The sequence below is a fragment of the Schistocerca gregaria genome, chromosome 1 (genome assembly GCF_023897955.1).
Source record: "Schistocerca gregaria isolate iqSchGreg1 chromosome 1, iqSchGreg1.2, whole genome shotgun sequence".
Classification (NCBI taxonomy): domain Eukaryota; kingdom Metazoa; phylum Arthropoda; class Insecta; order Orthoptera; family Acrididae; genus Schistocerca; species Schistocerca gregaria.
In genome coordinates, this window is record NC_064920.1 from 412,892,188 (window position 1) to 412,918,295 (window position 26,108).

The 26,108-nt window shown below is 42.4% G+C and overlaps 1 protein-coding gene across 5 annotated transcripts in view; it reads right to left on the reverse strand.

The window, feature by feature from the left end:
* Positions 1 to 26,108, reverse strand: part of LOC126350038 (inositol-trisphosphate 3-kinase homolog) — a 458,593-nt gene that overhangs the window by 40,273 nt on the left and 392,212 nt on the right. The window contains exon 1 of one of the 5 annotated variants that reach the window (XM_050002485.1): positions 24,146 to 24,308. The exons of 3 other annotated variants lie outside the window; for them this stretch is intronic. In XM_050002485.1, coding sequence (XP_049858442.1) covers positions 24,146 to 24,244 — 99 coding nt within the window. In that variant the 5' untranslated portion in view covers positions 24,245 to 24,308. Of the gene's footprint in view, positions 1 to 8,785; positions 8,880 to 24,145; positions 24,309 to 26,108 lie in introns of those variants that run through there. One more of the 5 variants, XM_050002486.1, reaches the window with a different exon arrangement.

Here is a 26,108-nt window from a genome sequence, read left to right on the forward strand (position 1 = left end):
TATGGCCGCACAACAGGAATTAATAGGCTTGCAACGCGGAATGCTGGTTGGAGCTAGACGCATGGGTCATTCCATTTCGGAAACCGTTAGAGAATTCATGTTATGAGATTCACAGTGTCAAGGGTGTGCCGAGGGTACCAAATTTTACGCATTAATTCTCACCACGGGTAATGCAGTGGCCGTCGTCTTCACTTAACGACCGTGAGCAGCGGCGTTTGCTTAGAGTTGTCAGTCCTAAAATACAAGTAAGACTGCATGAACTAACTGCAGAAATCAACGTGGGACGTACGATGAGCGTATCCATTAGCACAGCGCAGCGAAATTTGGTGTTAATGGGCTATGGCAGCAGATAAACGAGGCGAGTGCCTTTGCTAACACCACCACATTGCCTTCAGCGTCTCTGTGTTCGTGGCAACAGTTGGACCCAGACGGTGGAAAACCCTGGCCTGGTCAGATGTATTCCAATTTCAGTTGGTAACAGCTGATGATATGTTTCGCGTGTGGCGCAGACCCCAAGAAGCCGGACCCAAGTTGTTAAGAAAGTTTGCACAAGACGGTGATGGCTCCGTAATGGTGTGGGATATGTTTACATGGACTGGGCCCACTGATCCAGCTGAACCGATCACTGACTGGAAATGGTTATGTTCGGCTACCTGAAGACCATTTCCAACCGTTCATGGTCCTAAAAAACGATGGAATTTTTCTGGACAATTCGAGCGAATATTTGGCCATTCAGATCGCCCCACGTGAATCACACCAAACATTTATGGGACATGATGTACAAAATTCTACACCTGCAACACTTTCGCAGCTAAGGACGCTTACAGAGGCAGCAGGCAGCACTGTTTCTGCAAGTAACTTCAAACGACTTGGTGAGTGCAAGCCACGTGGAGTTGCTGTGCTACACCGCACAAAAGGAGGTCCGACACGATATTAAGAGACATCCCCTGACCTATAAGCTCTGTGTGTATCACATGTCCATTATTGCGAAATTGTCATGTACATAGTTGATGCTGTGGATGTAGGTGGGCCTGGCGTATAGCACGAGTTGACGACTAGTGTAGCCGGGAAGCGTCAGTGGACATTTTGTTTGTAACAAAAGTTGTGATCTGTCACCAATAGATGTTTAATGCAAGGACTTAGAAATACCCTGTATATGCGTTTGCTGCCAAGTACAATTTAAATGAGATACTACGAGAAACGTAATCATGAGAACAAGACCGTATTCGGGTATGGATAGAGGAGGGTACTGGCCGTGTGCTTTTCACATGCACCAACCTGATATTCCCCTTAACAGATTTATGGAAAAGCACGGAAACCAAATTTTAGATGGCCGTAAGGGAATTTGAACAGCCATCCTCCCGAAAGCGGGGCCAGTGTGTTGTCACTGTGCCACCTCCCCAGATGTAGCTGCTTATAGACTGCTACCAGCTGCTCCACACTGCTCGGTCTTTTATTAACGGCAAAGTAATCATAGCGTACACCAAGAAGATAAAGTGGGCGCACGCAAATCAGTTTCGATTAGTTATTAGGCAAAGCATGGACATCTCTCTTAATTCCGTATGGTCACATTACCTGTGGCTGGCTTCTGAATTATTCTGGTTCATAAACGATTGGAGATACCCAGGTAAAGTCATTATATTCATCCTGAGCAGATGTTCAAGCAGCACTCACTGTGAAGTCTAACCTTGACGAATAAACAGTACTTATTCTGCACGAACAGAATTCGTATTCCCATTTCTTTGAAAACTAACTGTGAGTCCGCAGATGACCGAAGATACAAGTTGATTCTTATAAAATATAAAACAGAATCTACGAACAACTGTTAATAGCTATTAGCAGTCACATTTAAGTAAAATAGCATTTTTATCATATAGATTCGTGCTGTAATGTTCTTCCCAAGTAACTTTCGCCACAGCCAGGAACAGTCGACGTCTTATATGTAACGTAATTTCAATGAAAAAATAATCGTGAACGGCCATCTGATGACGAGTCTGTCATTCGAAAACAACAATGACGACATTACCGTCATTAACAGGGCATCATTGCTATTTTGTCAATGTTTGTAAGAATTAACTTAGACCACATCAGTGCTACACTCTTTCTTTAAAATGTATCTGAATTCAGGCAGACAAATACTATCAGCAGTAATAAGAAAGCAACATTCTTCCATTCACAATACGTGCACACGCACCTCTGCAAGAGAGAGAGAGAGAGAGAGAGAGAGAGAGAGAGAGAGAGAGAGAGAGAGAGAGAGAGAGAAGTGGGGTGGGGAATATCTGACCCTCCTTCAATGAATTAAATCTGGGCAATTTACATGAATTACGTGGTTATCTGAAATTCTGAAAAGGCGAGTAGCAGAGCAGAAATTAAGGAGGCTGAAATTATGAATTTGATGCTCGAATATTTTATATTACACCGGTATAAACGCTATGCTTCAATTTCGGATTCCAGAGAATCTATAGATGCATGGCAACAGAAGTTACGGTCAGCCTTCACAAATAATGATAATTATAGCCTGGTGCAAGCCCTTCAATCGAAAGCCCCGTCGGCGACCCTAACCTACCCCAATTACACAACCGAGGCAAAAGGACCGATAGTTGAACGTGGAATCCGAACCACTTGTCGCTACGGGCGACTCCTCGCAACGTTGGGAGATGAAGGCTAGATTAAAGGTGGACCGAAAGTATTCTTGGTCCGGCCGGGATTCGATACTTCGACCTCTCTGGTTCCAGGCACGTGCTGTACTGCAACACAACGAAGAGTTTCGAAAGTCTGACAGGTTCCTTCTGCGTCAACGATACGCAGAACACTTACACCAGTCTTATCTGATGTGACGAGTTCTATACGAACGAAGCAAACTCGTAGATAACTCCGTCATCTGCGCGATTTCGAACCTACGTCCGCTTAGTGACATCAATGGTTTTCCATCATGGCTTTGCTGTAACGTCAATCAATATTCGTATTCATATGGTGGACTTAGGGTTCGGGTCACGAAATCCAGCATTTCAACTTCCCGTTGTGACCGTTAAGCTCTCTCTACTCGCTCACTGCGCACGCGCACATGCATGCATGCATCCATGCACCCACGCACGCACGCACACACACACACACACACACACACACACACACACACACACACACACACACAAACACACACACACACACACTTATCAGAAACCAATTTCTTTTATTAACAGAACATCAAACTCAAAGCCAAAACTGAAATAAATTCTTTTTTGTAGTCGTGTTTGTATTGTCCGAAACATCGCTTGAAAGTTTGTTTCTCTCTGCTTGTGCTTGACGTTAATGAACTGTTCTTGTGTGGAAGGAAAACTGGGTTACACGCTCTTGCCTCTAGTTTTATGATTTCTTCGGGACAACGTCATATTTTCAAATGCTCTTGCAATAGTATTGGGGAGCTACGTTTTCTTCACCATGTAGAAAAGTTCGCTCTTGATCTCTTATTTTTATCCAATTTTTTTTTAATGATCCCGTCCATCGAGTCATTTGCTTTATCCTTCAAATCCGAAGCCTCTCTAACCGCAAAACATAACTTTTAAGAAAATTTCCATTTGTTGTTCAGTCTCAGCTGCAATTTTTAATTAGATTACATGTTTCGATCACTCAAGATCATTTTCAGATCTGAAACAAAGTGAAACTAAGTGTGCGCCAATATTTTGCAGTAAATAGAAAAATAAACCGTAAATAAATATAGGATTTATCTATGTAGTTGCGTCAGCAACTTGTCTTGTCTGTTGAGAACCACACATTAGTGTACTGTGTTGTTCTACAACTATGGTCAATGTTTTAAATAGGTATATGTCGGAAATAAAGGGGGAGGGAGAAGTGGAGAGAAAGTGATTGGGAAAGGGAAAAAGGAAGCGGGGTGTGCTTGGGGTCGGAGAGGGTGGGAGCGGAATGTCCGGAGTTTAAAAAGAGGGGTCTTGTTAAAATTACAGAACGTATAATTACGTAAAAGTTTTCACTAAATCTAATTTAAAAGTGTAACTGACAATTATAGTAAATATCCACACAATTGCTGATTCACACGAGACGAGTCTGTCGTTTAAAGAGATAATTTTTTTCTTCTGCTGTATTTTTGACTCCTTGGTAAGCACAAATCCTACGGAAAAGCAGTGTATGAAGTATCCCAGTAAAATGTAAATTTCAGCAAGCGAAGGATTAGCTGACGTTTGCCAGTTTTAAAGCAGATGATGTAGAAATCCGATGTTTCCTATACCAGAATTTTCGTTCAGTTCATGTCTCAGAGAGTTGCAGCTATTGCCAAGACTCTTTAAGACGTTTCTTTCTGTTTGGATGAAAGAGACTGTTGTTTTGTCCTTAAGCTTATGAGTTTGTGCACAATGAAATCACTTTAATCCTGATTATCGAAACAAAGCTGTTTCGAACGGATCAACTATAAGAAGTAATTGGCAACATCGGTGTAGTTCACTGGATAACAAGCAGAATTGGGAGAACACGCGATTTTGTTTTTTGGCATACCTTACATCATGTCAACTGAATCTTGGGATGGTTCCTTCGGTAAAATCACGGCTGACTACCCAGTCTTCATTCAACTGGGTTCATCGTAGGACTGTGACGCTCAAGCTGCCGGCTGACGATGAAAAAAGGTAAAAAAATGGACAGCCTAACAGAGGCATTTTTATGATTCACGTGATAAACATAAGAAAATGAATTAGATATAACCTCTCCCATCTATGTAGAGCGTAATTCAACAAAGACTTTTAGCTTCTGCTACGATACATGAAGAAGTCAGCTAGTGTGTGCTTGTATGCACGTTTATCGCGCGATCCAATGCGTTTCTTCTATGTGTGAATACTTTATAGTCTTTTACGGCAGGCCATGAGGTTTGACAGAAACAGACGTTCACCAATATTGGTGTTTTATCTGCACGAAAAACGAGGATAATGGAATGTAGTCCAATTAAATCGGGTGATGCTGAGGGAATTAGATTAGGAAATGAGACACTTAAAGTAGTAAAGGAGTTTTGCTATTTAGGAAGTAAAATAACTGATGATGGTCGAAGTAGAGAGGATATAAAATGTAGACTGGCAATGGCAAGGAAAGCGTTTCTGAAGAAGAGAAATTTGTTAACATCGAATATAGATTTAAGTGTCAGGAAGTCATTTCTGAAAATATTTGTTTGGAGTGTAGCCATGTATGGAAGTGAAACATGGACGATAACTAGTTTGGACAAGAAGAGAATAGAAGCTTTCGAAATGTGGTGCTACAGAAGAATACTGAAGATAAGGTGGATAGATCACGTAACTAATGAGGAGGTATTGAATAGGATTGGGGAGAAGAGAAGTTTGTGGCACAACTTGACTAGAAGAAGGGATCGGTTGGTAGGACATGTTTTGAGGCATCAAGGGATCACAAATTTAGCATTGGAGGGCAGTGTGGAGGGTAAAAATCGTAGAGGGAGACCGAGAGATGAGTACACTAAGCAGATTCAGAAGGATGTAGGTTGCAGTAGGTACTGGGAGATGAAGAAGCTTGCACAGGATAGAGTAGCATGGAGAGCTGCATCAAACCAGTCTCAGGACTGAAGACCACAACAACAACAACATCTGCACGAAGTATGGGAGGCAGCATGTAATCGGCGGTGATACAACGATACGCAAAAATGAAGAAGGTAGCGGGATAGAAGGATATTCTTTACTGTGAGACAGCAGTGAAAGAAAGCGTAGGCTTCATACTTCAAATTATATTACATTATGAAAAATGTAAAGAAAAACCATTTTAATTATTTGATGTACTCTAAATTCCTCTAAATAAGCACATTATCTTCATCATTAATCGCAGTATGAATTAAACCCAGTATGTAAAATTTCGCCTAAGATAAACGTCAAAGCATTTTTGTGTTTAACTTCGCACCCCAAGCTTCCTCATAGGATGAAAGTGGACTTTTAGTTGTGAAGCAGCTTAAGCGCAGTTTTACATAAACTCACCACGAGAATTAATCTCTCTCTCTCTCTCTCTCTCTCTCTCTCGATTGCAAAAACGTCTTACATGTCAAGAATAATTTCGAGCTGAAAAGTATGCGTTGTCATAAAAATTGAATGTTAAGTGATTATACAAATGCCGCGCGGGATTAGCCGAGCGGTCTGGGGCGCTGCAGTCATGGACTGTGGGGTTGATCCCGGCGGGTTCGCCCAGGGTGGCCGAGCGGTTCTAGGCACTACAGTCTGGAACCGCGCGACCACTACGGTCGCAGGTTCGAATCCTGCCTCGGGTATGGATGTGTGTGATGTCCTTAGGTTAGTTAGGTTTAAGTACTTCTAAGTTCTAGGGGACTGATGACCTTAGAAGTTAAGTCCCATGGTGCTCAGAGCTATTTTAACCATTTTGATCTCGGAGGAGGTGCGAATCCTCCCTTGGGCATGGGTGTGTGTGTTTGTCCTTAGAATAATTTAGGTTAAGTAGTGTGTAAGCTTAGGGACTGATGATCTTAGCAGTTAAGTCTCATAAGATTTTACACACATCTGAACACATACAAATTGCATCGAAAACAATTAACAGCACTCAAGACAATTTTTGCATCATTAGAGATATGCATCTTTGTTAAAAACATGCTAAAAAAAAAGACCTGCAACAATTGCTCTAGCATGAATGTTCCCAAACGCAAGTACTGCCATTATCGTTAAAGAAACTGAGGCAGGAGTGAAATCAATATTGCAAATTTGTTCCGTTAGCCATACTGTGGTGTGGTTCGGTACCTCGTCAGATAAATTCCATATTACAAATCCGAAGGTTTGGAGTTCGATTCTCAGTACGTCATAGGATGTTTTCTTGCATTTTTCACTTGTTTTGCCTCTGGCAGTGACATAAGCAAGTGAAATGCCAAGCTACATCGCAGCTCGGAGTCCCCTTTAAGCTGAATGTCCCCCTGTAAATGGCTTGGTAAGTCAGTCCAAAGGTCGGAGGAAGGCATACCACCTCCAGCAGAACCATGGTTATTAAACAAACTGCAATGATCAAACCAACCGTTGGGTTAAGGACAGCTTTACTTACAGAGGAAGTATATACCCAAGGGGTAAGCGATTTTAATATATTTTCGCTTATTCGCAGTACATACATAGAGGTGACAAATGCTGCTCTAGTGTTATCCACTCCCCAAGCATTTTCGAGTGATCGTGGTTCAAGTTTTACGAGCGTTTCGAGTACCACACAAGACTTGCAGCGTTGGTTAGGGCAACCAGCACCATTTGCAAAAAAACACCACCACGTTTCGATGTCTTCAACTATTTATAAGATATGATGGATATTATGAATGGTTCACTATCGCCGTATTACGCAGCAATGTATGACCTAAAGTGCGTGAAATGTAAACGCATAGCGAGTTTTTTGCTTTGGAAACAATTTGAATTTCGTGTTGTGGATTGTGTAATTCTGAAACATCGCAGAACTATGAGCGCTACAGAGAAAATAGGCAGTTCTCTATGAATCTGGCATACGAGGCTGTAAGTAACGAAAGAATCATTTTTTTCGGATAGTTTCTGTTAAATTGTTTGAGAAAGTTTGCAATGCAGCAGGCGTGCGCACGACACATTGCTAAAACTAGTACTGCTGCACCGACTGGCAGGCTAACCAGCGTTCTTAGTGTGCAACTGCGGGCGCATAGAGTACCGCTAAACGATGGCTCTATTGGTATATTCAAAAACCAGAGGGGGGAAAAAAAGCGCAGACCAGCAGATTTCTCACACTAAAGCGGCAGACTATAAGTCTTCCCGTACTGCGTTCGACTCACGTCATTTTATTTCTAATCTTCCACCAACATTTGAACCATTGCAACAAATCTTCTTTCTCCAGAAACTAACAATAATAATAGTGATAATCATAGTGGTACATTCATGGTGGGTTGCAATAAAGTTATAACAAATGGTTCAAATGGCTCTGAGCACTATGCGACTTAACTTCTGAGGTCATCACTCGCCTAAAACTTAGAACTAATTAAACCTAACTAACCTAAGGACAACACACACATCCATTCCCGAGGCAAGATTCGAACCTGTGACCGTAGCGATCCCCGGCTCCAGACTGTAGCGCCTAGAATCGCATGGCCACTCCGGCCGACTTAAGTTATAACAAATTAATCGTGATGAAAAGAACATTTATTTATAGATAAAGTCAGGCTCATATTGCAAAAATGTCATACCAAGGTAATTCTATTTCGAATAATGTACATACGTGCTAAGAGTATTAGTACACAGATAATCATCCTGATTTCTGATCACAAGTTGATTACGCTTCGCCTCGAATCTGCCAATATTATTATTATTATTATTATTATTATTATTATTATTATTATTAGTATTGTTATTATTATTCCTTTCAGAAAGAACCTTGATGCCTTGTAGCGATAAAGGTGTTTGGAAGAAAATTAGAAAAGAAAATGGACATAATAGCGACAGACGTCTACCGCCTTAACCGGTTGCAGTAACGTCACTGATGGACGGCTGGTGCTGTCGTACGCTATTCAATAGATTCGTAAAACTCTGAACCTCCATTTCTCTCCAACGCTTGACGCGTGCACAGTAGCAGAAGAACATTTGTTACATATAACCGTGTACTGCAATCGCGCCCAAGGTGAGACACGTTGAGTGTTCGTTTGTCTGGTTAGCCACGGTGCGCAGAACATTTTATACAGCACTACGGCTCCAGACGAACGCTCGACCGTCCAGACGGCAGCTTTACCGTAAGGCGCACACGGACTCCAGGTAGCCAGTCATCCAGGCACGGTGCTGGACAGTGTACTCACCAGCGACGCGCAGCGGCGGAGCCTGGAGCAGCGGGCGACCATCGCTCGGCGCATCCGCCATTCAAATGCGTCTTGCTTGCTGGCTGGCTGGCACCAGTTTGGCGAGCGCAATTGTCTCAATCAGCTGTGTCTTCCTTGCGAAACGGGAAATCTCTCATTAGCGGGCCCCAGCCTGGATGCATCGGACGCGTTGGCCGGCGCGGATTTCACTCCTAATTACACGGTGCTCATTCCAAAACGATCCAACCACTCGCCAATTCTGTCGTCCCGCCAGCTAGTCCACGTCTCTTCTCTTTCACTGTGCGATTAAACGAGCACAGTATACGCTTATTACTCCTTGCCACATAAAAGAAGAGACAATGGTGATAAATTCACTTGAGACGACGTTTAGAAAACTGGAGGTCAGCTCAATAGTTGGCTGCATATCCACCTATGACAGCCACTCAAAAACTGTGCCTCGCGTGACATGTATACATTTAATAGTTAATAAACGGTATAAGATATCGAAACAATGTTTATCGCAGGGAGGTACTGAAGCAAATCTGAGGGGTAGTCATAAATTATCACCTCGAAAAAATAACGTTACGTGATTAATTTATTGTCTGTTAGCAGGTGACATGTCTGCAGTCCTGGTACACATTGAAACTCCCGAGCCACAGTACCACAGCAAGCCGCTACAGGTGGCAAAATAAATTGGCGCTGCCCTCTGATGAAGCGCACGGTAATTCGGTTTCGGTAGCAGCGGAAATCATGTAGTAGTGTCAAGCCTATCCTGAGGACTGAATATCATTGCTCCGTGAAGTGGTGCGTTTAGGACTATCACACTTCCTCGACATTGGCACAAAATCTTTTGTATTTTTATTTTTCCTTCGCGAATTATATATGTGGATGCTTACGGTAGGTATATTAACAAAATATCCCGGCCCTCTCCCCAAGCTATATATTATTGTCCAGGAACATAGGGCACGTCAAGATTAATTACTAGAAACGAACTACTACTGCATGTTGTGCGGTTGAAGACAAAGGGAGCCCACTTGAAACGCGACGCGTTTTAACGTTATTATAACTTAACGTAGCCAGAAAATTTGGTAACTCATTAATGAAATATCATTTAAATGAACCTCTTCGCGACTTAAAATTTCCTGAATATGTCCAGTGTGTTTATTCTTTCAATTTACTTCACATTATTACAGTAGTATGTGCTTATACATCGTGAACTAATCAGAAGCTACACACATAAATATTATGATTCTTTTTGTTCAAGCAGTATGTCTGTTCAATAATTCCCAGGTGCGTGCGGCAGAAAAGTGTACTACGTTGATATGTTCCTGCAAAAAATCTAAGGAGGCAACACCAATTGGGATAAATCACCGCCCTGCCACCCTAAAAATGAGCACCTTATCTATCGTAGCTAACTAAATGTTCTCTAATGGAGTTGCTTCATTACTGGTGGTGGTGGTGGTTAGTGTTTAACGTCCCGTCGACAACGAGGTCATTAGAGACGGAGCGCAAGCTCGGGTTAGGGAAGGATTGGGAAGGAAATCGGCCGTGCCCTTTCAAAGGAACCATCCCGGCATTTGCCTGAAGCGATTTAGGGAAATCACGGAAAACCTAAATCAGGATGGCCGGAGACGGGATTGAACCGTCGTCCTCCCGAATGCGAGTCCAGTGTGCTAACCACTGCGCCACCTCGCTCGGTGCTTCATTACTGGCTCGCCACCCAGTGTTACGCCTCGTGACTCGTGAAGATTTTTACACCGTTCTAAGCTTGTTGATATTTTCAACACCTTCGTGGCCCTAGAACGGAATAATAACGTGCTATTCAGCAGGCACGTGAACTTCTACGTCATATCAAGATAGCTGGCAAGCAACTCTTCAACGAAACAATAGCGTGACGCTAACGCAGTCTGGTAACCACTCAGTTCCACATAAACAAGTGATGAGGAATAACATGCTATCAAAAATAAGGGAAAAACGACATCGTTTATATTTGACTAAGGGATCTACGGACAAATGTAATGGGAAATGAAGGAATGGTAAGAAATAATAATATTGTAAGTGTTCAAGAATTTAGCATAAGCTGCTAGAGGGAAAAAAATTTACTGCGCTTTTCAACTAAGCATTTCCTAGCAGTTTCCTCGATGCTATCACCGAGAGATGGGACGAAAGGAGAAAAAAGGAATCGATTTCTGGAATATCGTACTGAACATCCTGATTCAGATTTTGATGCGTTTTATACACACTTTGATACGAAAGGAGAGTGTTAGCTTCGTGTTACACAATCCATTGGTTGTGGCTAACCTTTCTCCAGAATAAAATTTCTCCCAGGGCCGCCACTATTTGGAAAAGTATGCAGCGGGAGTTCGGTAAGAAAAGTAGGAGGCAAATAGGTACAGCGACTGGGGGACGTTTTTAGCTACTCAGGCCCTGCCGGGAAAGGTGCGGGTACAAAATTTTAATCACGTAGTTTTAACGCAACGCGTCTACGAAGAGTAGAAGACCTAAGTGAGGAGACATACTGTTATTGAAAATATGTATACGGAAAATTATCTACAAATCGTTCAGTGACGGTAAATAACTGTATTATTCACGCTTTTCCATGTAATAGTCTCTTACGGGGAAAGGCAACTTTCCCCCCATGGTACGATGGCATAATAATAATGAGTTAATTACCCAAAAGCTTGTCATGTGTGCTTCACGCGCAAATCAAGACATAATGTCACCAATTTACCTGCGCAGAATGATGTTATAATAGAGGTCATCAAGCGCAGATGAGAAATGCTGACCAGTAACACAGACACCACACAGATACTTCGCGTTTCACCGATCCGTGTCTGACGTTATACTTCGCGATAAATGACACATCAGGTCATGAAATGGACGACGGATTTCTGATGGTGCAGCACACATGCTGTAATTTCCCCTCTAAATCCAGGTCATTCTAGCAAAATCTTCAGACGCACACTGCCATCTGGTTTTCGCCAATGTAACACAGAAACTTAAGAAAGGCTATTTGCGAATAATTTGCTGTTACTGGAACATCCAATCTCCGGTTGTTTTATAATAATTATGTTCGTAGGATAGTTGATGAGACCGACAGCAAGGTGACAAATTTGTGGTTACTTGGGGTTCAGTTTTACTACAGTTTGAATGCACGGATAGAGGATTTCTTTTTTAACTGCCGTGAGTGAACAATGCCCCTATAAAAAGTCGATGTAAATTGTTATAGCTTTGTTTTGAATATAATGGGCCCGTGGGAATGGAAAGATCATTCCGTCCGGGTAAACATGAAAACAAAGGAAACGAAATGTAAACTGTTCTATACATCAGATTCATTAATGAAACTATGTAGCTGCTAATACCACAGTATCGTTTAAACTGTGTGGAAGCACAACGAAATCGTAGGTAAAGCGAAGGTAGGCTTCGATTTATTGGTAAGAAGGAAGCAGAAAAAAAAAATATTTTCAACGAAAGAGACAGTACAGAGGACACTTGTGTAGCAAAGAATCGGTTCTCAACAGGGGGTGGTGGAATAAATGGTTTTCTAGCCCCCCCCCCCTTCCCCAAAAAAAGATCGTGAAGTTGATGTTGGATTAAAAATAGCCTGCACTAAAGTTACGCACGCAATCGTTCTTCCGACATTTAATCCGTGACTGGAACGGAAAGAAACTAATATTTTGTACAGAAGATACTCTCTTCATGTACTTTATAATGTTTCGCGTAGTATAGATGTAAATAGCTGTCCAGAAATGAGATAGTAACGGGTACGCCTGAACACAGGGATCGTATTATCTGCACGTCCCACATCACCGTGGCCATAACATTAACTGCACCAGAGGAGTATCGAGTATCGGCATTACAAGGTGAGACCTAAATAGTGTATATACGTCAGCACGCAACTATAGAAAAAGTTTTGTTGCGTTATGTGGTGAGCATAGGGTATCGGGCATTAAAATTCAGCACTTCACTCAACGCTGGTGACATAAACAAGAGTCAAAATAAGGATCGCAGAATGTCAAAAACAAGTACCGTGGCTATGTAATAAGAGTCTCCATAGCGAGACGGCCTTGCGTGGGTCTCATCGTGACGAAACGCACTATCTGAGAAGGGTAGCCATTGTTTTTCAGAGGTGCCAGGCAGAGCACATCTGCTTGGACGAAGTGAGTTCTGTACTGGCCGAGGACAGACACGTGCCTAGCTGCTTCTCGAGCACTGCAGCTGCTCTATTTAGAGCTGAAAGAGGGAACTACACACAGAGAAACTTGTTCGAGATGCCACAAAAAGTTCAACTGAAAACCAGAATCTAGTGTTTTTTCGCCAGGACAGTCAACGGAGGTGGTTTTCCCCCACGAAATATCAAGGGCAGATAGGTGGTAACTCATGCTGGGCGAGATGCAGCTTTTTCACTATAGTTCAGTTACTCACGAGTCTAGTGCAGAATTGTAGCACTGTGCTAATGCAGCGAAGGTTGCCCATGTCGGATATGTACGGAATGATGAAGCGTTAGAGAGCACCAAGTTCGTGATGTGCTATGTATGTAAAATGAATGGGAGGTGGGACTAGTGTTACAGTCTTTGAATGCCTTCACGATGACGATGGAACGCTGCGGTTTAACAGATTCTGTCAATCTTCTCGGAAGCCGTTCACGTCAACCTTATTCGCAAGACCTATTTGATGTGTAGCATATAACTGTGAATATGAAGAAAGAAAGCCTATAGTCATAAGTGTTTGGGTGGTAAGAAATGCTGGTAGCAAGAGGTGTGGTACCCATTTGTCGAAGCTAATGTGAATGAACTGCACAAAAGATACTTTTATTCTTTCGGAAATCTGTGACAGCGTCATCCCTAATACTCAAGTCTCTTATCAGCAGAATGTTTTAAGGCACCAAACATGCTATTGATGTCATTATTGCAGGAAAATGTGGCGTTCGTATTTATCTTGCTGTCTAGATGTACATATATTAAATAAGAATTTGACTTTATGCAAATATCTGCCAGTTACGGTCTTGCTTCCCTAACAGATGACTCTACAGGTAAGAACTATTGAAAAGTGTATTTCTGAATCGTCCATCAAGTCTGGTTTAGGTTCAATTAGTTCTTTTAAACCGTTATTCCATTATATAGTCAAGGATAACAATTCATGGCGCTGTCATAAACTATTTAATTAGGGAGAGTCTTGTAGGGTCTAATTCTGATTACATGAATGTCACTGCAGCGAGTGTAATAGTTGCAATAACTCGTGTTTAAATATTGTAATAGTCTTTGAATTAACGAGGCATTTATACGCCACGTGTTAGGTTTTATTGTTGTAATAAAATTACACAGTGCTATAAAACGACCAGCGAATGAATAAACAAACCAGTCAAATACCCAACCACATCAACCTTGTCGCCTTTGTATACGACGCTACGCATTCCTCAAGAGCCCTGCTTATGAGACCCAACGTTGAGTTTTGTAGACGAGGTTTCGTCATAATCCATAGGCATAAAACAACTGTCATAACTCTACTACTGACGTCAACGACATAAGTCTAAAATTATGTGCATTTGTCCCACGATTCTTCTAGAAAACATAAATGATCTACGCTTTTATTCCAATTGTCTAATACCTTTCGTTGTTCTAACGACCTACGACAAACTGGTGCAACAAGTTGAAACGAACAAATTGTTTCGCACAATTTATGTAGACCCTCATAGGTATCATGTCTGGTCCAGATGCCTTTCCACAGTTACGTGATTTTAGTTGATATTCTATTCCGCGAACAATTATCTCAAGACGTGCCGCTATTTCGGCGTTTGTGTGTTGACTGTGAGAGGTTGCATTCATTAACATGTTTACTAATTAATAAACAAAGCAGTGATTAACACTACATCTTTCACGCCTCTTTTGTAGACAGACTAACATTTCTGAGAAAAGTTTCCTGCTCAGTCTACTGCGTTTTTGAAAAGAAGCAAATGCTGTTATTGAAAGCAGTATTTCAGAAGCTGACGATATGGCTGTACAACTCAAATACTCCATCGCAATTTTTTGTAGCTTTAGACAGGTAGTATCGATGCTGTGTTTTCATACTTCTAATGTAACTTGTTTCAGGTTTACAACGCGATCTTGTGGATAAGTGAATTGTTCCATTTTGTAAATTATTCTTTTCTCGCGCTATTTTATAATGTTCACCGTGTAAGTCAAATTTAGTTTCTCAGTATTCCTCTGCTGTGCCAACGTTTTGCAAATGTTACTGACAGTCGTTTCAACTACTCAGGCAAATCCTTGATGGTTTTTATTGCCTTCCAACGTGCTAAATCAAGACGACGTTGATGTAGCTAATTAATATGTTAATCGTTCAGTTGGTAGTAAGCACTTTTTACTTCCGTTGTGATGCTGCTCCTCAGGTTCTCTCCAACAGCTGGCATTGGTTGCATGGCAGATACTTTGACATTCGTTATGCCAGTTGTTGGCATTGTGTGTATAACACTGGGGACCTAGAAACGACGTTTAGGATTTGTCCCGTCTTAGCCCTCAGTGGTTCACAACCCCACAACAGGCCATAGCAGTGTAACCACCTCACACCGAACCCAGGGTCACTGTGCGGTTCGGACCCCAGTGGACACCCCCCACCCCCACAGGGGAACGTCTCATACCAAAGGAGTGTAATCCAAAATGTGTGTGTGGTAGAGCAATTATGGTGTACGCGTTCGTGGAGACTGTTCGCGCAGCAATCGCCAACACAGTGTAACTGAGGCGGAATACGAGGAACCAGCCCGCATTCGCCGAGGTAGGTACAAAACCGCCTTAAAAACCATCCATCTGTGTAGGGTTGTCGAGGTAGGCGCGGGGAGGAGGGGAGAGAAGCCCTGCGTGCCTACTACAGTGTAGACATCTCGACCTGTGCTTCGCGCTTCCGGAAAAGCAATAATCACGCGCGGAACTAAAGACTGTTTAAATGTTGTTCGTAATCGAAACTGTAATCGTCTTGTATATTAACATGTTTAGTTGAGATCGTAACTGTAACACTTGTGCAGAGTTATCGCAAGGAAGAGAAACAATACGAAATACAGTGAAGCACAGAACACTACCACAGTGGATAATAATTATTACCTCATACGGTAGGTGGCTACGGCCGAAAAGAAATGTTTACAGCCCGGATACTTCCGACTTCTACCGCTATAGGACCAAAGAGTTGATCGGTCAACTTTCAGTTAACATACTGTTGTGGATACTTCTTAAATTGGTTTGAAGTCTGATTAACATTCTTACCTCACCTAGACGTTTTCTGGAGGCAGATCATTATCCTTTTCACAGCCGTAACCACCACAAGCAGTTTGTCAGTCTTTCCAGTTGATTCTCTTTTGTGATACCAAAAGTGAGCAAGTGGACAAACACACGATATAGGAGACGAAAACACGATATACGACTTTTTCACCAAGAAACTATTTCTACTCCTACAACCACTGCACTGGCGAAACATCGATGGTCTATGTTTAATCTTCGTAATACCAAGGCGGGGGTGCTTACTTATGCCCGCCTTTCGGAAATACTGTAATCTTGTTGGTAACTGGATATTCTAAAAGTCTGGCATTTCAATTACTCCGAACCGAGAAATTTAAGTCTGAGTAGTTGATGTCACTTTCACTTTCCATTATGAACGTTATTCAATATTTTCACTTTCAGGATCTCACCAACACATCAAAGGCTAAATCAACTAGAATAAACGAAATTTTCCTTTCTAAATTTTTTTGTGTTGGTCATAAATTCAGTGAGTGGGTAAAAGATATTTTCAGGTTATGGGCCCTTCGGACGCCTCAGTACTTCTTTAAAAATTATGTTGTCAATATATGTTCACAACAACCAAGAGTTTTCATTTTTTTTAACATTTTTGGCTGGGCATAAAGTAACCTCCTCCAACTCCCTCCCGGTAATGCGCGCTACGGAAAATGCTTCGGTATTGCTAGGGTTGAACTCGCAACATCGATATTTAGGACAAAATCAGGAGGCGAAATAACGTGCTCTCGGCGCCAGTGTCCCAGTCAGCAGGAAGGCCGTTTCCTCGTCCGTGAAACACGGGCAGCTGTTAAGAACAAACAAAGGAAAGCAATAAGAACGGGAGGCAAGGCGCCGCGGCCGTGACCGGTGCGTGATAAGCGTCCGCAAGCCGAATTCCAAGGTGCCGGATGCGCTGGGCTGTGCCAAGGAGCACACCTGGCCCCTTCTCCCAGCGACCGCCCCATCCGGAACTCGGCCACGGCGGAGCCGCTCCCGCCCCGCTTGTCAGCTTCAAGCGGGAAACGGAAGACACGTGTTTGCCACGCTGCCACAGCTTCCAACACAGCTGCGGCACTTAGTCGCTGCGGAAACTGGCGACCGTGTAGGCGGATACAAGGTATTCCCTCACTGACTCGACGATTGACGTCGTTCGCGACCACTAAGCTCGTACTTCCCACAAACACATCAGCTCCAGGAAACACACACACACACACACACACACACACACACACACACACACACAGAGAGAGAGAGAGAGAGAGAGAGAGAGAGAGAGAGAGAGAGAGAGAGAGAGACCGCCCACACGTCTTATATAGTAAAAATGACCCGCAGCCTAGATTCTGGGTACACACATTGAGTGAATTGCCTCTGTCGTAGAGAAACATTTAATTATACAAGTCAATTAAGGATGAGTTCGACGCGTCCGGCTAGCCGCGCGGTATAACACGCTGCTTCCCGAGCGGGAAGGCGTGCCGGTCCCCGGCACAAATCCGCCCGGCGGATTAGTGTTGAGTGTTGAGGTCCGGTGTCCCGGCCAGTCTGTGGATGGTTTTTAAAACGTTTTCCATCTACCTCGGCGAATGCGCGCTGGTCCCCCTTATTCCGCCTCAGTTACACTACGTCGGCGATTGCTGCGCAAACATTGTCTCCACGTACGCGTACACCGTAAATACTCTACCACGCAAACATTTGGGGTTACACTCGTCTAGTATAAGACCGGGGGTGGGGGTTCCACTGGGGCCGAACGCACAGTAACCCTGGGTTGGGTGGCGGCGGGATGGATGGCCTGCTGTGTACCACTGAGGCCTGCGGCGGGACGAAGCCTTTCTGTCGTTTCTAGGTCCCCGGTTCCATACACACAATACACAAAGGATGAATTCGCCTTTTGGAAGTACACAAATTATTGTTTTGTTTTGCAAATTTGCGCAAATCTGCCCAAGCCACAACAACATGACAGGATGCAGTGTGTACAAACGTGCAGGAGAAAACGTTCAGCTCAACTACACAAAAACATGTTTGGTACATAAAAACGAACTTTTCAGAGCTAAGGAATAGCAAAATACTACAAAGGCGACATGGAGTACTAATTTAGACCTGTAGCTGATTTTGGTTGGCGGCAATAGGACGCACATAACGTAAAATAAAAGGAAGATAATAATAAATAAAACCACTGAGGGTGCCACAACTGTGATGAAACTCGTTTGGATGACAAAACGAAACGATAATTTGTGTACTTGCAAATAGGCGGATCCATCCTTAATTCATTACTATGTTTCTGCAAGCACGGGAATTGTCCTCACAACTCCAATATGATAATTTAACCATACAGTAAGTCAGGCTTCACTAACTCGGAATTCGAGATAATCTGGAACTGGTCCCTTATCGGGAAAGTGGAACGCCGCCTTTACGTTAGCGGACACTATTCGTGACACGTTATTTACTATAAAATTCCCATTCCCTTCCTTCGTTTCCGATAGTAAGTAAGTCCACATGAGTTGTTGTAAAGACTTCAGCTTCATGTGGTTGTTTTGCACGAACATTTACTTTACCCATGATATGCTGCAAAATTCTACGAAGATTTTACTAACTTTGCCAGACACATTTTATATTTTAATTTTCTGCGAGTTGATTACTGTGTAGTTTGTTCGATTTCCTAAAACAGTTTGTTAATCAACATCGTTTAAAGATTTTGTATGCGCCGAAAAATGAATGTTAGAGAATACTTCCAGGCTACGATCATTTATGACTATAAATCGTCATTAACGCCTACACAATTTGATGACCGCCTTAGAAATTCATCTGGCGACGAAGCCCCTTCTAATGCAACAATTTATAATTGGTACAGCGAACTCAAAGAAGATCGAGTTTTTCTTAGCGATGAATCTCGTGAAGGACACTAAAGAAGTGCTATTATTGATGAAAATATTGGCGTTGTTATGGCAATGTTTGAAGAGGATCGACGGACATCTTCGGAAATTATTCGGGCTAAATAAATGTTTCAAAGTTTTACTGTACTTCAGAGCAGTCACCAGCATTGTGTAAGTCACACGATACCTTAGCAGCGTCAGTTGTGTAGATAGTTCGAATGGAGTGGTCTATTGTCTGGCGAATCTCTGTAACAGTTCTGAAGCGAAGGCTATGAAGGGCTTCCTTCACCTTAAGAATGAAGTTGAAGTCACAAGGGTTTAAGTCGGAGCAGTGTGGTGTGCGGTAAATCACTTCCCAGCCCCATCGATCGAACAAACCAGTCACAACTTGCGCCATATGCGCCCGAGCATTGTGTGATGTGCGGATCCGGCAGAAAGTGTCACCGTTTCTTTATCATTTTTGAACACAGCCGGCAACCAGCTTACAGAAAGATATGGTGACAATTTCTACAGGACCCGTCCATCATTTTTCACGACAACGCTCGGGCGCATGCGCAAGCTGTGGCTGATTTGTTCGATTTGATCGACGGGGGCGGAAAGTGCTGTACCACGCACCATACTGCCTGTGCTTCAGCCTTTGTCACTTAAACTCGATTCCTAAGATGAAGGAAGCCCTTCATGGTACTTGTTTCAAAACTGGCAACAGATGGCCCCAATCGAACTATCAACACAACTGGCGCTCCTAAGGGAATCCTCAGAGTTCCGTATAAACTGAAGAGGCAAAAAAACTGGTACACCTTCCTCATATCGTGTAGTGCCCCCGAGAACACGAAGAAAAGCGCAACACAACGTGGTGTGGGCTCTAATAATGTCTGAGATAGTGTTGGAGAGAATTGACACCATGAATCCTGCAAGTCTGTCCGTAAATCCGTGAGAGTTCGAGGGGGTGGATATCTCTTCTGAACAGCACGTCGCAAGGCATCCCATATATACTCAATGACGTTCATGTCTGGGGAGCGTTTAAACTCAGAAGAGTGTTTCTGGAGCCACTCTGCAGCAGTTCCGGACATGTGGGGTGTCGCACTGTGCTGTCCAAGCTCGTCGAAAGGCACAGTGGACATGAACGGATGCTGGTAATCAGATAGAATGCACACGCACGTGTCACCTGTCAAGAGTCGTATCTAAACTTAACAGGAGTCCCATATCACTCCAACTGCACACGCCCCACACCACTACAGAGCATCCACCATCTTGAACAGTCCCCTGTTGACGTGCAGGGTCCATGGATTCATGTGACTTGTCTCCTTACCCGTACACGTCCATCCGCTCGACACAATGTGAAACGAGACTTATCCGACCAGGCAAAATGTTTCCAGTCATCAACAGTCCAATTTTAGTGATGACGGCCCCAGGTGAGGCGTAAAGCTTTGTGTCGTGTAGTCATCAAGGGTACACGAGTGGGCCTTCGGCTCTGAAAACCCATATCGATGATGTTTCGTTGATTAGTGCGCATGCTGCCACTTGCTGATGGCCCAGCACTGAAATCTGCAGCAATTTGCGGAAGGGTCGCACTTCTGTCACATTGAAAGATTCTTTTTTGTCGTCGTTGATCCCATTCTTGTAGGATCTTTTCCGGGCGCAGATATGTCAGAGATCTGATGTTTTACCGGATTCCTGATATTCACGGTACACGTGAAATGGTCGTACGAGAAAATCTCCACTTCTTCGCTATCTCGGAGCTGGGTCCCGTGGCTCGTGCGCCGACTATAACACCACGTTCAAACTCATTTTAAGCTTGATAACCTGCCATTGTAGCAGCAGCAGCAACCAATCTAACAATGCGCCAGACACTTTTTGTCTTATATAGGCATTGCCGACCGCAGCTCCGTATTCTGCTCTTTACATATCTCTGTATCTGAACAAGTATGCCTATATCAGTTACTTTGGCGCTTCGGTGTGGTTAGCAACGGGTTATGCACAATGCTGGTGACTACTTTGAAGGACTGCAAAACTCTGAAACTTTTATCTGTTTTGAATGAATTGTTGACAAATCGTTGTCGTTATTACAGCTCCAACCATCGTACATCAACAGTTAGACGTTAGAAGGCACTTTTATCGATGGATTCCACATGAACTGACTGCCGATAAGAAACAACAACGACCTGATTGTTTTCAGAAAAACTCTGGAAAATTTGGTTTGGGATATCATAACTAGTGATGAATCTTGGATTCAGTGTTATGATCCTGAAAAGAAAAGTTAATCGACTCAATGGGTCTTCCGAACAAAACCTAAGCCTAAATTGTCCGACGAATTCGCAGAGCTGATACGAAGATAGTTGCAAGTTTTTTTTTTCTTCTTCTTCTTTGTTACTAAAGCATCAGAAAACAGACGTACCGTTACTGCCGATTAACAAATCTCTGTTTATTGCAAATTTATTAGAAAGTTTTGTGAAAAAAAATTACGTTATGACAGCGCATCATTTCACACAGGAAAATTAACAACTGATTATAGTTCCGGATACCCTGAAGATCGACACTAACGACCCTCTACCGTACAGGCCTGACGAAGAGCGCCATAGGAAGGTGAGAGATTTGCCAATGGTACTGTAGAGCTAAGGAACAGGAGCAACACAGCAAAACGCACTTGGAAATATTGAGGAAAAAATAAACAGCACTTATTGTACTTGGTTTCCCGTGTACATCATAATTATTCTTAACTAACCACACAAATGGAGGCGGACAGATATTGATCGCTCAAATAAACAAACTTATTCGACCAAACCGCAACTTTAGAAACTAGAACGTGATGAAGACCACCTCCTCCTCCAGTGAAGAAGCACTTACGAGTCGCACTCAAAAGAGTACCACAAAGCAATCGCATTTTTGTTCTTTTTCATATACAAGAGATGTTAAGTTCAGATCTCACTCGACGATCTCTGAAAGCAGTTCGATATAACTTTCAAAAATTCTCGAGAAAATCAGCTTTGAAGTTTTCGAGCGTCTTTAATGCCCTTAAACAAGGCGGACTTTTTTAGCCGGGACCCGTAGCAGAATGATCACCTGCCACGGGCCTGGGTTCATTTACCGGCTGTGGTAAATTTTTAAACCAAGCGCATTTCCGTGAAGCGTAAAGTACATAAGACGAAAAAAATAAGAGTGTGACTTTTTAAATTTAAATAGTCTTTGTTAACTATTTTACATGAAAGATTGGCTTGTATAATGAAGAATATATTTATATAAAGTACGGATCACGTTTATGGAAAAAGACAAGAGTCCAATAAACACCCGGAACGGCTTCAACAAGAGGTCATAATTTTGTTTTCCACATCTGACTGTAGAAGACCAGAACTGTAAATTAGCAAGATCAACGTTCACAACTGATGTGCATGCACTTTCTGATGAAATACAAGAAGATGCAACTGAATTGAAACGTGATTCGAGTGCGACAGAACAGTTCCAACAAATAGGGTTGGATGAATTTTGAGCCACTTTCCCACTATTTATCCAGGAGTGGCAAACGATCCGTGCACTTTTCATCTACAGACCTGTGTGACAAGACCGTGATTCTCGACACTAGCCATCATAAAAACAAAACACCGCAGCTGCCTGAACGTGGAAAATGACCTTAGATGTACTTTAACTAGTTTGAAACCTAACATTCAGGAGCTGCTTAAAGATAAACAATTTTAAGCATCTAGTTGAAGTTCTGATTTTGTCTCGTGAATTTCACCAAACAAAAATATGTTGGATGCGAAAAGTGTTGTTCAAACGAAAACATACCATTAAGTATTTGAGTTACTTTTGTATTACTCTACATTAAATAACCCTTTCTTCCTTAAGTGTAGATTGCACGTTAGTATCAAACAGTTTTTTGAAAGGAGCAACGGGGAAGCAGATAGTAAGTTTGGAAAGCAGTGCTTTAGCGTAAAATCTGAAAGCTTCGAAGTGGATTTTCTGGAGTATTTTTGAGAGTTGTACGAAGGATTTGGCTGTCATATTAGCGTTCTGAGCTCCACTCACCAGAAACATATAAAATTACAAAAATTTGAGGGTCGTGTAAATTGCTTTCAGTGAGGATTGCGTGATTTTCGTTACAGTGAAGGTTTCTAAGCTTTTCGGTCCGTACTAGCCGTTCTCTACGAAAATCGTGCTACATTTAATCTTCTCTCACTTCAAAACTATAGAATTCCAAGATAAAAGAACAGCGATAACTTTTTCAATAAATGCTCATCCACAATTATTTTAAAATTAACAAGTTTAAGAACCAAATTTGGAATATTATCACGCACACTGCAACGGCATTCATACATAATAAAATTGAAAACCGAAATAAAGTGCTTAGAACAACCATGGGGAGAGCCAAAGTGTTCAACTGTCACACTGATGGCAGCCACGGCAAAAAAGTATTATGTCACCTGAAGACAACTCCAAGATGTCAGTGTCACTTTTAGGTAAAACTAGAAAAAGATGTCTGAGCGCAAAAACCATTTCATCAGACCATAAGACATCAGATACAAATTAATTTCGCAGTTATGCTAGATCGTGACATATGGTACCTACACTGCAAAATTAAATTTCGTGAAGGATATTAACCAAAATCGTCTTGATTTAGAACCCTTAACTATTTATTTCTTTTCATGATTCATCCCACCGTAAAAGTGCAATTTAGCGTTTAGAACACATCTTCAAATGATGAAAAAATCTGTAACATAAGTAATGATAATGATCAGGAACGTTAAAAAGTGTCTAAAGTTTTGTAAAACAAACTTTTTCCGACAGATGTGACTGGTTGTGTGAACCTAAAAATTAATGGCTGATGCGAACCGCAAAACGTAATATGATTATCGGGTATATGTAATTCCGGTAGAAACACACGGTTCTAGACGGCCGGCGCCTATTAATTCAAACAGGAAGCGCACAGCAGTGGTGTCCACACTAAGTAGTTGGTGAGGGAGCTAGCAGAGCAGCCCAAACAAAAGAGACAACCGGTTTGGTCCACAAAGGATGCCGCGTCCCGTTCCAGATCCGCTTACGGGCCGCGGAGCGCACCCAACAATGGCACCAGAAATAACTGCGCGAGCGCAGCCACGCAGGTATGCAGCGAGGCTACGCGTGGTCGTCCGCGACGCTGCATCTTAGTAAGATGTTTCAGCCATAAATATGTGTGGTATTTAAATCGAAAGTTTGAACAGGGCTTTGTTGAGTACGCAGCTGCCACGCGCACGACGCTGCAGTACCTTTTTCGTGGTGCGTAGGCGCAGCAGGCGGTCGTATTGCTGAACGGCGCGCATCCAGACGCGCGGGGTGCACGCTTCGATACAACACGCACTACTCATGTCTTGCTTGCGGCCCTCGCCGACGAGAACTGTGGGCTCGTCCGCGTTGACCAACTACTTCCGTTTCGCGCCGGTGCTGTCACGTGACCTCCTTACTTGCGCGCATGCGCACCACGGGACGCATGGGCAGTCAGCGGCAGCAGGGGCAAGCAGAAGCACGGGAGGCAACGCGAAGCAGTGCCGTTGCGGTATTATTACGTTACTGTGGCTTCAGCAGTCGCCAGAACTGACAGCGAAATGGCAGCATCGACGTCGCAATGACGATGGACCAGGTCACGAAGGGAATACATTTACATTTTACACTGAATGCGCCGCGGAATTACCACCTTTCCCAAGACAAATTTCTTAAGAATCTCTTGTGTAGCGAATAGTCCCGCTGCCTGGTAAAGGACGCCGGTCATTCGCTTTTACAAAATGGGAAATAAGATATGACTCACAGAATTACAGACCAATATCGCTGACATTCCTTTACTGCAGGCTCCTACAGGATATTCTAAGTTTAACCTCTTCAATCCGAGATTTCTTTTCATATTTCCCGATAAACCAATTCTCCAAGCATGCCACACATGCAGAAGATATATCGTTTTGATCATTCGCAAAGGTACAATTGGCAAAGGTACTTATCGTGAAAACATACTAGACTTTGTTTTGTATTTTCTCTTCCTGTTAACAGTAAAATATGAATTTTATTTGAAAAAGTCAACTGCATATGCTAACGTACACAGAAAATAGGTTTCTTAATGCTAATATTTTGGAAGTATTGATTTCCAATACAGGTTTTCGTTGATGCTCTGAAATAGCTTCATAAATGCAAGGAAATAAGAATCTCACAATAATTTATAGCAAGTAATAAGCCGCAACTACTAGTAAACAAATCTTTAATATTCAGCAGAAGTTTCAAAATAATTAATTTCGACAATATATAAGTAAATTTCACATTTGAGGCATATTGTCTTCGAGCTGGGGCTAGGTTTCCTGCATTGTGAAACATTCTTTGCGTGAAGAAATTTTTTTAGGTGCTCAATATTGTCAAACCGCACTTCAGCAGTTGATAGCTAATCAGGTGTTGCTGGCTCCTGATTCAGATTTTCTATATCTAAATCTTCGTTGTCAGAGAAATTCACTGTATCAGAATGTCCTCTTCTCCTAGCAACTAGCATGACACATTTATAATTAATTATAAGTTTGCCAACATGTATTCTGTAGTCAATCACTGACAGTCTTCCTTGTTTAGCTCTTTGATTGACTGAACGCCATCTATGGTACATCAAACAACAAATGGCAAACACATGGTCTATAAAATGATTAAAAATCTATACTGGCCAATTTTCTGTGCGAATGTAGCCTCTGTAATATGATTAAAATTTGTCAAAGGTCAACACCTCCCATGTGTTTATTATAGTATTTAACTATCATTGGTTGTGGAACATCTGACTTCTTTTTTTCCAATCTGCATTATGATCTGAAGCCCACGGACGAGTACGCTCTGGAAGTGTATTAAGTGTTCCTTTATAGTAGTGAATTAAATCTATGCAAATGCGAACTAATTTTCACCCTGTAGAACAGTTTGCAAACTTCAGAGAAAAAACACAGATTACAAATCTTTCCGGTTTGTAGAAGCAGCCATTTTTAGCTTACGACCAACCCTAAACTAACACACGAGTCGTTCTTTGCAAGATACTGCGTTCTAATGTTAAAACTAAGAATTAGAAGGTACACGCTTGTGGACCGTCGTTCTATATGCGGAAAAATCACGTATTTGTGGAAAAAAAATAATGAACGAAGGTTCACATTTGTGGACCTAGACGACGAAGACTTTCTTGCAGAATGACTTAGGCAGAATTTGTTCTGAATTTATGGAAAT